Source organism: Chiloscyllium plagiosum, unplaced genomic scaffold (assembly GCF_037043375.1).
Source record: "Chiloscyllium plagiosum isolate Xiang-an unplaced genomic scaffold, Cpla_swu_hap1 HiC_scaffold_13, whole genome shotgun sequence".
Taxonomy (NCBI): Eukaryota; Metazoa; Chordata; class Chondrichthyes; order Orectolobiformes; family Hemiscylliidae; genus Chiloscyllium; species Chiloscyllium plagiosum.
Window position 1 is genome coordinate 44,162,587 of NW_028270151.1, and position 12,952 is coordinate 44,175,538.

At 40.7% G+C, this 12,952-nt stretch overlaps 1 protein-coding gene across 2 annotated transcripts in view; it reads left to right on the top strand.

Moving 5' to 3' along the window:
• The window catches only part of mfsd8l1 (major facilitator superfamily domain containing 8-like 1), a 68,208-nt gene that overhangs the window by 13,916 nt on the left and 41,340 nt on the right, over nt 1-12,952 (top strand). For both annotated transcript variants that reach the window (XR_006313401.2, XM_043702254.2), the window contains exons 2-3: nt 10,745-10,930; nt 12,284-12,346. Coding sequence is in view for 1 of the 2 variants with exons in the window: in XM_043702254.2 (XP_043558189.1) it covers nt 10,745-10,930; nt 12,284-12,346 (249 nt within the window). In the remaining variant the exon portion in view is untranslated. The remainder of the gene's footprint in view (nt 1-10,744; nt 10,931-12,283; nt 12,347-12,952) is intronic.

The following is a 12,952-nucleotide window of genomic DNA, read 5'->3' on the forward strand; positions in this document are numbered from 1 at the left end:
GTATGTTTTCTTTGCCTGTAATCTTTTCTATCCCTTTTGACCTGCTTGCCTTATTTTCAGCTATATCATGCCTGTCAATGTCTCTGCTCTTGCTCATGCACGCCTTCTCCCCCCCCCCCCACCCTTCTCCACCTTCCTCCCCTATCTATCCTCTCCACTTTCACTCTTGTTCATTTTCTCTCTCTCTCTCTCTCTCTCTCACTGGCCAGCTACTTCTTACTTTTCCATAGAACCTTTTCAGAGAACCCCGACAGTTTGGAAACAGGCCCTTCAGCCTAACAAGTCCATGCTGACCCTGCGAGGAGCAACCCACCCAGACCCATTCCCCTGCCCTCTTACTTTACATTTCCCCTGACTAATACACCAAACCTACACATCCCTGAACACTGGGCAACTTAGCATGGTCAATTCACCTAACCTGCACATCTTTGGATTGTGGGAAGAAACCAGAGCACCTGGAGGAAACCCATGCAGACACAGGGAAAATGCGCCAACTCCAAACAGACTGGCGCCTGGGTCCCTCGTGTATCCAAAGGATGTTAGTAATTTTTGAAATTTGCAGACTGTTCAGATGTTGCAGTATTTGAGATGATATTAAGCACTAGGATGTGACTATCCTCCCTTGGCTAATGGATCAGTGCAACTCCATGTTGGAGGAAGCAATGAGGGTGACAAGTGCACAGAATGGACTTTGGCTGGGGGATTTCAAGCCAGAGTGGCTTGACAACAGCAACGTTGAAGGAGTTCTTGAGTGTGTGTAAAAAAAAAAAAAATTAAAAAAAAAATGCTATGCTAGGTTTATGGCAGGTGGTAAAGGAAACAAGAGGAGGGAAAAAAAACATATTTGACCTCTTCCTCACCAATCTGCCTGCTGCAGATTTATCTATCCTTGACTGTATTGATAAGAGTGGTCACAACACAGACCTTGTGGTGATGAAATCCTGCCTTCACATTGATAATACCTTGTATCATGTTGTGTGGCGTTATCACCGTATTAAAAAGATTGAACTTTGAACAGATCAAGTCTGGATATGATGAGCAAAAGAATCCTGCTCCAGTGCAACCTGCAACTTCATGGCTGAGCAATACTCTCACTGTATCATTACCATCAAACCAAGGATCAACCTTGGTTCAATGAAGAGTGCAGGAAGATATGCAGGCCCAGCACCTGACATACCTAAAAATCATGTGCCAACCTGGTGAATCAGTAAAACAGGACTATTGCAATTCAGCCAGAAGTGCTAAGAGGTGACCCAACTCTGTCGCCTCCAATGGTTTCCAACAATTCAGATGCCAGTCTTCAGCTAATTTAAATCATTCCAAGTGATATCAAGAAATAGTTGGAGGCACTGGATAATGCTAGGGCTATGGGCCCTAACAAAATTCCAGTGATAGACTGGAGACTTGTGCTTCAGAAATTGCTGCATCCATAACCAATCTGTTCTAGTACAGCAACAACACTGTAGATGTACTATCTATCAATGACTATCTGATAATGTCCTTGGATTCTACCTGACAATGTGGAAGATTGCCCAAGTGTGTCCTGTACACACAAAAACAGGACAAATCCAACCTGGCCAATTCTGCCCACCAGGTTACTCTATACCATCAGTAAAGTGACACATGCTAGAAACCTTGCAGCAAGTAACTTAACCCCTGACTCCCGAAAGCCCATCTATCATCTACAAGGTATTTACCATGATTGTAAAAGACTAATTGCCACTTAACTGAATGAGTGCAGATCTAACAGCACTTGAGAAGTTTGGCACGATCCAGGACACAGCAGCCTGCTTGTTTGGCACCTCATCCACAAATATCTACTCTCTCCACCATCAATACTCAGTGGCAACAGTGTGTATCATGTATAAGATGCATGCAGAAATTCACCAAAGATCCTTAGATAGCACTTTTGTTGCCACTAACACTATCATGTGGAAGGATAAGAGCAAGCAGATACACCACCATCTACAAGTTTCCCTCCAAGCCACTCACCATCCTGACTTGGAAATTTACTGCCTTTCCTCCAATGTCACTAGGTGAAACCCTGGAAGTGTGAATAAAGAAAAGCGACATTTTGTTTAAACAGACAACAGATTACTCTGGAAGAGATGTATTAAGTTAATTGACTGAGAGGGGCACCTATACTAAATAACATGTCTGCAAGCTAGGATACAATGGGATGTAATATCAGTAAGATATCCATCACCTTTAAGTAAAACTGTTTGGTAAATGGGCACAGACTGCCTTGTCAGTCTTTAATTGACCATGTGCTGTTCATACATCATCAAGTCAGTTAGAGTTGAGGAAGCCTCTGATCATGAATGGTAGGGCTGGCAAGATTTAATAAGCTATGACCCTTGATAAGAAGAAAGAAGAACCACGACAGAAGACAAAAAGAGAACTTCAGGTAACAGAGCAGAAACAAGAGTGATGCCTTCCATCAGCAAGAGGTCACCAACCAGTATTCCATTGTGAATTAAGTATTTTTGTTAAGTATCATTGTTCTGTACTTTTAAACTTCAATTCTATAAAACTTGTGAAAATATACTTGCAAAGGTTTTGTTACTCATAAGGGCAAGTACATTTTTAGAATGGCTCTCCCAAACCTAACTGTGTATGATCATAATTTGTGTAAGTCTTGCAAGTAAGGTAAAGTGAACTCCAAAATATCTCTGTTACTTGCCAACCCATGAAAATTCATCCCAAGCAATAAATAATAACTTATTACTAAATCCCAGTTTCTACAGTTGATTTAAAGGTATGTATAAAAGAAGAAAGGATAACATGGGAAGAAACATTTTCACTAGGATATGGTATAGAATACACTGACTGAAAAATGTGGTGAAGGCAGGTTTAATTGAGGCATTTTAGAGGATGTTGGATGAGTATATAGATGGAAATAGTATGCAGAGAATGGGAAAAAGCAGATTACCAAATGCCAATGAAAATGATTTGAAGAGTCAATGCAATTCTTGATTCTGCAATACAAGAAACCTTGGAGCAGAATTACTGCATATCTTGTGATGAAAGTCATGAACAAAATATCATTATTCAAGGCTTGCAAAGTAGTCATATGTATGATCATGACACAGATGGTTGCTATTGCATCCAAAGGTCAATTTCCCCAGAGTGAAAATATAGTTGACATGATGCACATGGTTCAGGTGAATGGAGCAATGGGACATTTGAAGAGCAGGATAGATGTTGGCAAATTTAAATATCGGATGAATGTTTAAGATCATGACATACCTGTGAACTGGCACAAAGGGATGAGTAGAAAAAGTGTAGTACCAGGCTTGACAGTGAGTCCAGAACTACAACTTGCATCAGCCAATTATCTTGTATTGGTGTCAACTTGGTAGTATTGTTGCCTCTGAAATGCAGTCTTCTGGATTTTAGTCCCATTCCAGGGCTTGAGTACAAAAATCAAGACTAACATTCTAGTGCATTATTGGGGAAGGCATTGCAGTGTTGAAGGTACAGTTTTTTTGGATGAATGTTAAACAGATGATCGTCAGTCTTTTCTGACTGATGTAAAAATCCCATGCATTATTGTGAAAAAGAGAAGTGATTGTAATCTGTGGCAACCTGGCTAATATTTGGCCTTGCATCAACATCACAAATTAAAAAGCTGTTAGATCATTATCGCAGTGATTATTTTGCAGAGTTTGCCAAGTGCACATTGTTTGCTGCAATTCCTGCATTACACTGTTCAAGTACCTATTCGAGATGGCTTAGGGAATCCCTAATGGACTCGACCTGTAAGCCTCTCTTGGTTCGTCCCAGAGATAGTACTCTGTGATAATTTGGAATATAAAACTCTTACAGTTTGGTAAATAAAGGTAATAATTTAAACTAATGTTATATTATAACATAGATACCTATAAACCAGGCTTGGACTAAGGTTTTAAAACCATTAGCAGAGTAGCGGCACCAGCTCTTACCCCTAAGAGCTCTCTCAGGCCACTCCTCTTACTGCTGCAAACAAGCTGTCTTTATACAGGAATTGGTACTGAGATTATATAAAAAAAATACATGTCCTTAATCAGATAGGCAGCAATAAAATGGCAAACATTTGTAGAAGAAGATAAACTAATTGACAGGTCTGAGTATGCTTGACTAATTAAGCTACATGCACATCAAAGTGGCAAACCCTGATCAAGCCAGGCCAAATGCCTTCGCTCGATAACCATCCCTTTTAACAGTGCGTTATAACGAGAGACTAGTCTAAACTATTTGGAAAAGGTCATGAGGTAACCTCGCTCAGCTAACATGCCCAGTACCATTGTCCTATAAAATGGCTTTCTTAAAATCATCTTAGATTCTTAGATTTGGGCGGCACGGTGGCGCAGTGGTTAGCACTGCTGCCACACAGCGCCAGAGTCCCGGGTTCAATTCCCAACTCAGGCAACTGACTGTGTGGACAATAGACAACAGGTGCAGGAGTAGGCCATTCTGCCCTTCGAACCTGCACACCATTCAATATGATCATGGCTGATCATCCTTAATCAGTATCCTGTTCCTGCCTTATCTCCATAACCCTTGATTCCACTATCCTTGAGAGCTCTATCCAACTCTTTCTTAAATGAATCCAGAGAGTGGGCCTCAACTGCCCTCTGGGGCAGAGCATTCCATACAGCCACCACTCTCTGGGTGAAGAAGTTTCTCCTCATCTCTGTCCTAAATGGTCTACCCCGTATTTTTAAGCTGTGTCCTCTGGTTCGGCACTCACCCATCAGCGGAAACATGTTTCCTGCCTCCAGAGTGTCCAATCCTTTAATAATCTTATATGCCTCAGTCAGATCCCCTCTCAGTCTTCTAAACTCAAAGGTATGCAAGCCCAGTCGCTCCAGTCCTTCAGCGTAAGGTAGTCCCGCCATTCCAGGAATTGACCTCGTGAACCTACGCTGCACTTCCTCAATAGCCAGGATGTCTTTCCTCAAATTTGGAGACCAGAACTGCACACAATACTCCAGGTGTGGTCTCACCAGGACCCTGTACAGCTGCAGAAGAACCTCTTTGCTTCTATACTCAATCCCTCTTGTTATGAAGGCCAGCATGCTATTAACCTTCTTCACTACTTGCTGTACCTGCATGCTTACCTTCATTGACTGGTGTACAAGAACACCCAGATCTCTTTGTACTGCCCCTTTACCTAAATTGATTCCATTTAGGTAGTAATCTGCCTTCCTGTTCTTTTCACCAAAGTGGATAACCATCCATTTATCCACATTAAAGTGCACCTGTCATGCATCTGACCACTCACCTAACCTGTCCAGGTCACCCTGTAATCTCCTAACATCCTCACATTTCACCCTGCCACCCAGCTTAGTATCATCAGCAAATTTGCTAATGTTATTACTAATACCATCTTCTATATCATTATCCCTGCGGTACCCCACTGGTCACTGCCTGTCATTCTGAAATGGAGCTGTTTAGGAAACAAAGAGTAGTGATATCAGCCAACCAACTTTCAATCCCAGTTAATACCTTGCCCCCAATACCATGCGCCCTAATTTTGCTCACTAACCTCCTATGTGGGACTTTATCAAAAGCTTTCTGAAAGTCCAGGTACACTACATCTACTGGATCTCCCTCGTCCATCTTCAGAGTTACATCCTCAAAAAATTCCAGAAGATTAGTCAAGCATGATTTCCCCTTCATAAATCCATGCTGACTCTGACCTATCCTGCTACTACTATTCAGATGTGTCCTAATTTCATCCTTTATAATAGACTCCAGCTTCTTTCCCACTACTGAGGTCAGACTAACTGGTCTATAATTTCCTGCTTTCTCTCTCCCACCTTTCTTAAAAAGTGGTACAACATTAGCCACCCTCCAATCCGCAGGAACTGATCCCGAATCAATCGAACTCTGGAAAATTTTCACCAACGCATCCACGATTTCTCGAGCCACCTCCTTCAGTACCCTGGGATGTAGACCATCAGGCCCCGGGGACTTATCAACCTTCAGACCTAACAGTCTCTCCAACACCCAATTCCTGGCAAATATAAATTCCCTTCAGTTCAGGTCCTTCAAGCCACTGTTACCTCAGGGAGATTGCTTGTGTCTTCCCCAGTGAACACAGATCTGAAGTACCAATTCAATTCTTCTGCCATTTCTTTGTTCCCCGTAATATATTCCCCTGTTTGTCTTCACGGGACCAATTTTAGTCTTAACCATTGTTTTGCCTTTTACATACCTAAAAAAGCTTTTATTATCCTCCTTTATATTTTTGGCCAGTTTACCTTCGTACCTCATTTTTTCTCTGCGTATTTCCTTCTTAGTAATCCTCTGTTCTTTAAAAGCTTCCCAGTCCTCCGTTTTCCCACTTATCTTTGCTATGTTATATTTTTTCTCTTTTAACTTTATATGTTTCTTAACTTCCCTCGTCAGCCACGGCCACCCATGCCTCCTCCTAGGATCTTTCTTCCTTTTTGGAATGAACTGATCCTGCATCTTCTGCATTATACACAGAAATATCTGCCATTGTTCCTCCACTGTCATCCCTGCTAAGGTATTGCACCATTGAACTTTGGCCAGCTCTTCCCTCATAGCTCCATAGTTCCCTTATTCAACAGAAATATTGTCACTTCCGATTGTACCCTCTCCCTCTCAAATTGCAGATTGAAGCTTATTGTATTATGGTCACTACTTCCCAATGGCTCCTTCACTTCGAGGTCCCTGATCAATTCTTTGCACATTCTCCCCGTGTCTGCGTGGTTTTCCTCCGGGTGCTCTGGTTTCCTCCCACATTCCAAAGGATGTGCAGGTCAGGTGAATTGGCCATGCTAAATTGCCTGTAGTGTTAGGTGAAGGGGTAAATGTAAGGGAATGGGTTTGGTTGGTTGCGCTTCGGCGGGTTGGTGTGGACTTGTTGGGCCGAAGGGCCTGTTTCCACACTAAGTAATCTAATCTAATCTAATTCCCAAGATGCATTCCTGGATCTTGAGCCCCAGGGAACAACACCAACATTCAATCCATGACAAGCAAGTGTACACTGAAATCAGACCACAAAAAGTTAATCTTTCCACCAGCTTCCATCCTGTCTCTTGCCCCTATCTCTCAACTAGTGTCCCTTGAACCCTTCGGTCAGTGAATATAATTTACAGAAGAATTCTCTTGCTCTTGCTCACATTCTTGCTCTCGCTCAAACTCTCTTGTATGAACATCTTCCAACCTTCTTGAATCTTAAATAACTTAGACAATGAAAAAAAGGTTGCAGAATAGGCTTAGAACAAAACTAGAAGCACAAGATCTCATGATAAAATTTTGGTGGTTGCTGATAGATCTCGGGCTAGACTAAAAGAAGTGAAGCACAGGAATTAAATAATTGGAGAGAGTTGATAGTTTATTTTGAAGGACTAAATCTTTATGCATTTGGATTTGTATTGTAAAGTCCTTGCAGTTGGAACTTGAAAAGCGAGTTGCCAGGTGTTTTGAAGAGTGACTATTTATGCACGTTTAAGCATGAGCTCTAATACATTTGCAACAGTAATCTTGAGTTTTTTTAAGCCCTGTTGATCATATATTCGTGGTGTTTCGATCCAAGATAGTGGCAGAGTAGGTCTCCTCAGCCAGAGCTAGTCTGTTCAATCTTTTTCTTTGCTTCTCTTTTTTGTGTTTTATTTTTCTTCCTCCTTCTTGGTGATGCACTGAACTCCCAGCCTCAGTGCAGACCAATCGTGGCAATCTCTTGGTTCGGTGTTGTGATCTCTCAGTAGCCCAGCACGGCCTTAGCTTGGACTTCTGGCCTTGAAATGATTCCAGAATTGCCTCCTGGAGATGAAGCCCTGCACGTCTGTAGTCCAGACCCGGTGCGCACTGGAGGCTAGGAGCCAGCATGAACTGGATTGGAAGGATTGTTATTCCAAACTTTTTATTTCTTTACTTTTCTTTCCCCTAAGAATTTTGGATGTGCACCTAGGAGGTATGGTTAGTATGTTTGCAGATGACACCAAAATTGATGGTGTAGTGGACAGTGAAGAAGGTTACCTCAGAATGTATCCGGCACTTGTCAGTCTATCTGATCGAGTGGCAGATGGAGTTTAATTTAGATAAATGTGAGGTGCTGCATTTTGGAAAGGCAAATCAGCGCAGGGCATGTACACTTAATGGTAAGGGCCTGGGGAGCGTTGCTGAACAAACGGACCTTGGAATGCAGGTTGATAGTTCCTTAAAAGTGGAGTTGCAGGTGGATAGGGTAGTGAAGAAGGTATTTGGTGTGTTTTCTCTTATTGGTTAGTGCATTGAGTATAGGGGTTGGGAAGTCATGTTGTGGCTGTACAGAAGATTAGTTGGGCCACTATTGGAATACTGTATTCAATTCTGGTCTCCTTGCTATAGGAAAGATACTGTGAGACCTGAAAGGGCTCTGAAGACGTTTACAAGGATGTCGCCATGGTTGGAGGATTTGGGCTATCGGGAGAAGTTGACTAAGCTGGTCCTATTTTCCCTGGAGCATCAGAGGCTGAGGGATGACATTTTATAGAAGTTTATGAAATCATGAGGGGCATCAATAGGGTGAATAACCAAGGTTTCTTCTCCAGGGTAGGAGAGTCCAAAACTAGAAGGCATAGGTTTAGGGTAAAAGGGGAAAGACTTAAAAGGGACCAGTGGGCAACCTTTTCATGCAGAGGGTGGTACATAAATGGATTGAGCTGCCAGAGGAAGTGGTGGAGGCGGTACAGTTGCAACATTTAAAAGACATCTGGATGAGTATACGACTAGGATATGGGCCAAATGCTGTCAAATGGGACTAGGTTAATTTAGAATTTCTGGTTGGCATGGACGAGTTAGACTGAAGGTTCTGTTTCCATATTGTACAGCTCTGTAACTCAAATTTGTACTTAAGAATCTGTACCTGGGTACATTTGTACCTAAGATGGTATCATCAGTGGTGACATGTAAACTTTTCACTGCACACATTTGAGTACATGTGACAATAAGGCTAATTCTAATTCAAATTCAATAGATAAAAGGTTGTCTTTCTCCAAGACAGTACTTTTTAAAGAGCAGTTCTACTTTAAGCTGCCTGAAGAGGTAATAGCTGCAGTATGAAAACTAGATGTAAAAAATTGTATTTGTAACCTCAGCAACACCTTCCAGCGTGTGATTTATTTTTAGTAAAATTAGTTCTGCTAATAACAGCTTGTATTTAAATAAAAGCAAATCCGGCAACATCGTATGAGTACCAATAGGAAAGTTTTCAGGCACTTTCATGAAGCTAGCTGATGATTTCTTCAAGGGTGGTGCTGCAGAATTTGAAAAGTATTAATTAGATTAGGATGAAATTTAAACGGAAAACAAAAAATGCTGGAAATCACAGCGGATCAGGCCGCATCCACGGAGAGAGCAAGCGAACGTTTTGAGTCTAGATGACTCTTCATCAGAGCTGACATGAGGTGACATTTAAAACTGGGAGTCAGACATTGGTGGTATAACAACAGATTGGTTCTGTTAATTGTGACTTGGAGGTGCCGGTGTTGGACTGGGGTGGACAAAGTTAAAAATCACACAACACAAGGTAATAGTCTAACAGGTTTATTTGTGGAATCGTTTAGCTCTATCACTTGCTGTTTGGCACAAGAGTCGTCTTGTGTTGAACCTTCAACAGATTGACACCTCATTTTTAGGTTTACCTAATGCTGCTGCTGCTGCCCAGCTCTTCTGCATTCTTTATTGATCCAGAATTAATCTGCTGGCCTGATGGTAGTGGTAGAATGGGGAGTACGCTGAGCCATGACATCACTGATTGTGCTAGAGTACAATTCTGTTGCTGCTGATGGTCCATTTCACTACTTGGGTGTCCAGTCTTGAGATGTACTTGACCTGAAGCCATGAGACTTCATATGATCTGGAATTGTCCTTTAGCTTGTGATCCAAGATTATATGAACATTACTTCAGCAGAGCCAAATTTAATAATCAGCAGTTAATTGAGTCAGTGGCTATGGGATTCTGTGTTTCAAAAAAATAAAGTGATTACATATTTTTGAAGAGATCTATAACATATAGTTAAGTGTTCCTCCTCTATAATGTATAATCCTTACAAAAGTTAATACCTGTTATCCTTTATTGATTTGAAACAAATGCTGGTGTTAAAGGAAATTTCTAAAATTAATCTGGTGGATGGATATCAGTAACTCTTTTACAAAAGAAATGCCTGGTTGTGGAAATTTGGTATATTCTCCTTTTTTCCTGGAAAGTGGCGTTGAGTTGAAATTTTGCTGTTTGTGATGGGGAAGTTTTTGTTTTGTCTAGTTTTTCAAGCTATAGACTGGGCTCAAAGCTCTGAGAGAATTTTCAGTCTCAGATAGGGTTTGAAGCAGTTGTCCTTCTAAAGAAATTTACAGAATATCCTGCATAGCCTTTTTGCCATTTTGTGAAAGCCAATATTGTTTTTTTATTAAATATGTTCCAACCATTAACTTCTGAAGGAACTATCTTTCACCTCAATAAGATTGGGAGCTGTCTTTATCTCCGGAGGTGTGCCGTTATTTCTATTCAAGTTTTCGGAGACTTCATTTCCATAAGTTGAATGTGGCCTCGAAGGTGTAAATAAACAGTTACTTCAAGTCGGTGTCCTTTGTCTAATACAGGTGTCATTTTCAAAAAAGTTCTCTGCACGACTAATTATAAAGTTATAATAAAATAAAAAAGGCTGGAAATGAAATATTGCAAATCTTCATGACATGAAGTATAATTTAAGATGCAACTAAACTTCTTTTTTAACTATTGTTTCAGCCGTAATACTTCCAACAATCTGGGCGTATCTCCAGACTCTTCATGCTGAACCTTATTTTCTGGGTTTGGGACTATCTGCATTCAGTTTCAGTGGGCTGATTGCAAGTCCCATCTTTGGACGTGTATCAGACAGCACACGGAAGACAAAAGCTATCATATTATTTGCTAATTTATTTGAAATTGCAGGTAAGTTAATATTACCCACTCCTTTTGTACATTGGAGATAGTCGTTGTGGAGGAGACTTCAGGGGAGGGAAAAAAATGGGGTTTGGTGGGGCTGGGGGGTGGGGCCAGTGGAGAGAGTGCAAAGTGATATTGTTTACACTGAGTTCTTTGTGCAGTATTTCACCAGCTATTTTAAAAGAAAGTTTTGGTTCTATCTCTAAGTATAATCAAGAGACATATCTGCAAAAACATATAATCAAGAATGAACCCACTCTACTCACTACTGCGGAATTTCTGTAGGCCACACTTAAAACAAAATACACATCGGATACTGTGCTGTGAACTTCGCCCAACAGTACCTCCAAGATCAGTTGTGAATTTCACTTTGTTAATTTACCCAGACGCACTCCAATGTCCAGCAATTCATGAATTCAAACAGCAAAGGCACTGTCAGTTTCTTTCTCTCTCTTGAACTGACCTCACCATGTGCTTCCTTTGTCTGTTTTTCTCCCTTTTAAAACTGCTGTTGTTTTGACTTTGGGAAAAAAAAGTTCCAAAACAATGCAGCAGCATATAAAACAGTAATTGCTCCTGGAATTCAAGGAAATTATCTCCAGCACCTAAAGATGTGGGATTCCTGGGAAATAAGTTAAGTCAGATCCAGTGTGCTAAATTTTAACGCAGAAATGGGTGGGTTGTGTTCAGGTTAGATGCTAACAAGTTTTTGGTGGGGAGGTGGTGAGGCTTCGTTTCTTCATTTTAGTCCAAAACATCTATGTTTCATTGCTATACTAACGCCTCTGGCCATACTAGTCTAAAAACACTTGATCTCATCTGATTTCGGAAGCTAAGCAGATCCACATCTGGTTCGTAATTGTTTGGGAAAACCCACAAAACATACCTCCTGTTCTCTCCGGGACCCAATCTCATTCTCTCTCTATCCCCTCTCCCCAGCTTCTGACCTCTTATGGAAACATAGAAAATATGTGCAAGAGTAGGCCATTTGGCCCATTGCGCTTGCACCACATTCAATATCATGTGGCTGATCATACAATTTCAGAATCCCGCAGGAAGTAATCCTGAGATTGAACCCTGAGAGGTCCTGCTTTTCAACTGAAATAACTCAGAGTATGACTTATGATCAACTCCATTGACGTTTTTCTTTTGAACAGATGTCAATAAGGACTGGTCTTGTGATGAGAATACTGGAAAAAATTCACTCCAAACATTTCCCTGCCCTTTTCTCTTTCTAGAGCTAACTTAAAGTACATCTCTGATATTGTCTGCCTTTTTAATGAAAGTGATTTTGATTAATTATAATTGAGGAAAAGATATTAATTGTTTTGGATTTAAAATAAATAACTTTATTTTTAGGCAACTTTATGTACTTCATGGGATACTCAAAATGGTTACTACTTGGTAGTCGGCTTGTAGCAGGTAAGTTAAATTACCAACAGCTGTATTACTGTGAAAAGAATCTTTCCTTCATCTTTCTTTTCTTTACTTGCTTGGCATTAAGTTTGGTCATTTATTGTAAGAGGGTAAAATAATTGGTTCTGAAGGTATTTCCTGAATTTTCTTCTATTTTGGAGGCATTACCAACCCTTTGCTGTTGTGGAAGTTTGGGTTTCTGTTAACAGTGATAAAAATGGTCTTTTAGCCCTAAAGCTCTGCTGCACTTGATTCACTATAAATCATATTGGAAGAATCAAACTTAAATTATTTGTTTGAACAATGAGATATAACATTTAGAAAGAAGTATTGGAATTAACTTGCTGGAATACTGGAACCTCTGCAGGATAACAGGGACGTGTGTGGTGTGGTGCATTGGATTAAATATTGGATAGGAGGAAGCCTGATGGTTCTTATTGCATGAATCATAGGCTGATTAGGAGACTTTATAAACTGACAAATCTTCAGAAACATAAGTGTTGGCAAGAGCATCGTTAGCACACAGCCATAAAGAACTAATGTTCTGGAGATAGGTGTTCTTGGGGATGATAATGGACCTGAACCTAGCTCAGAGTTGAACAAAATGTAAAT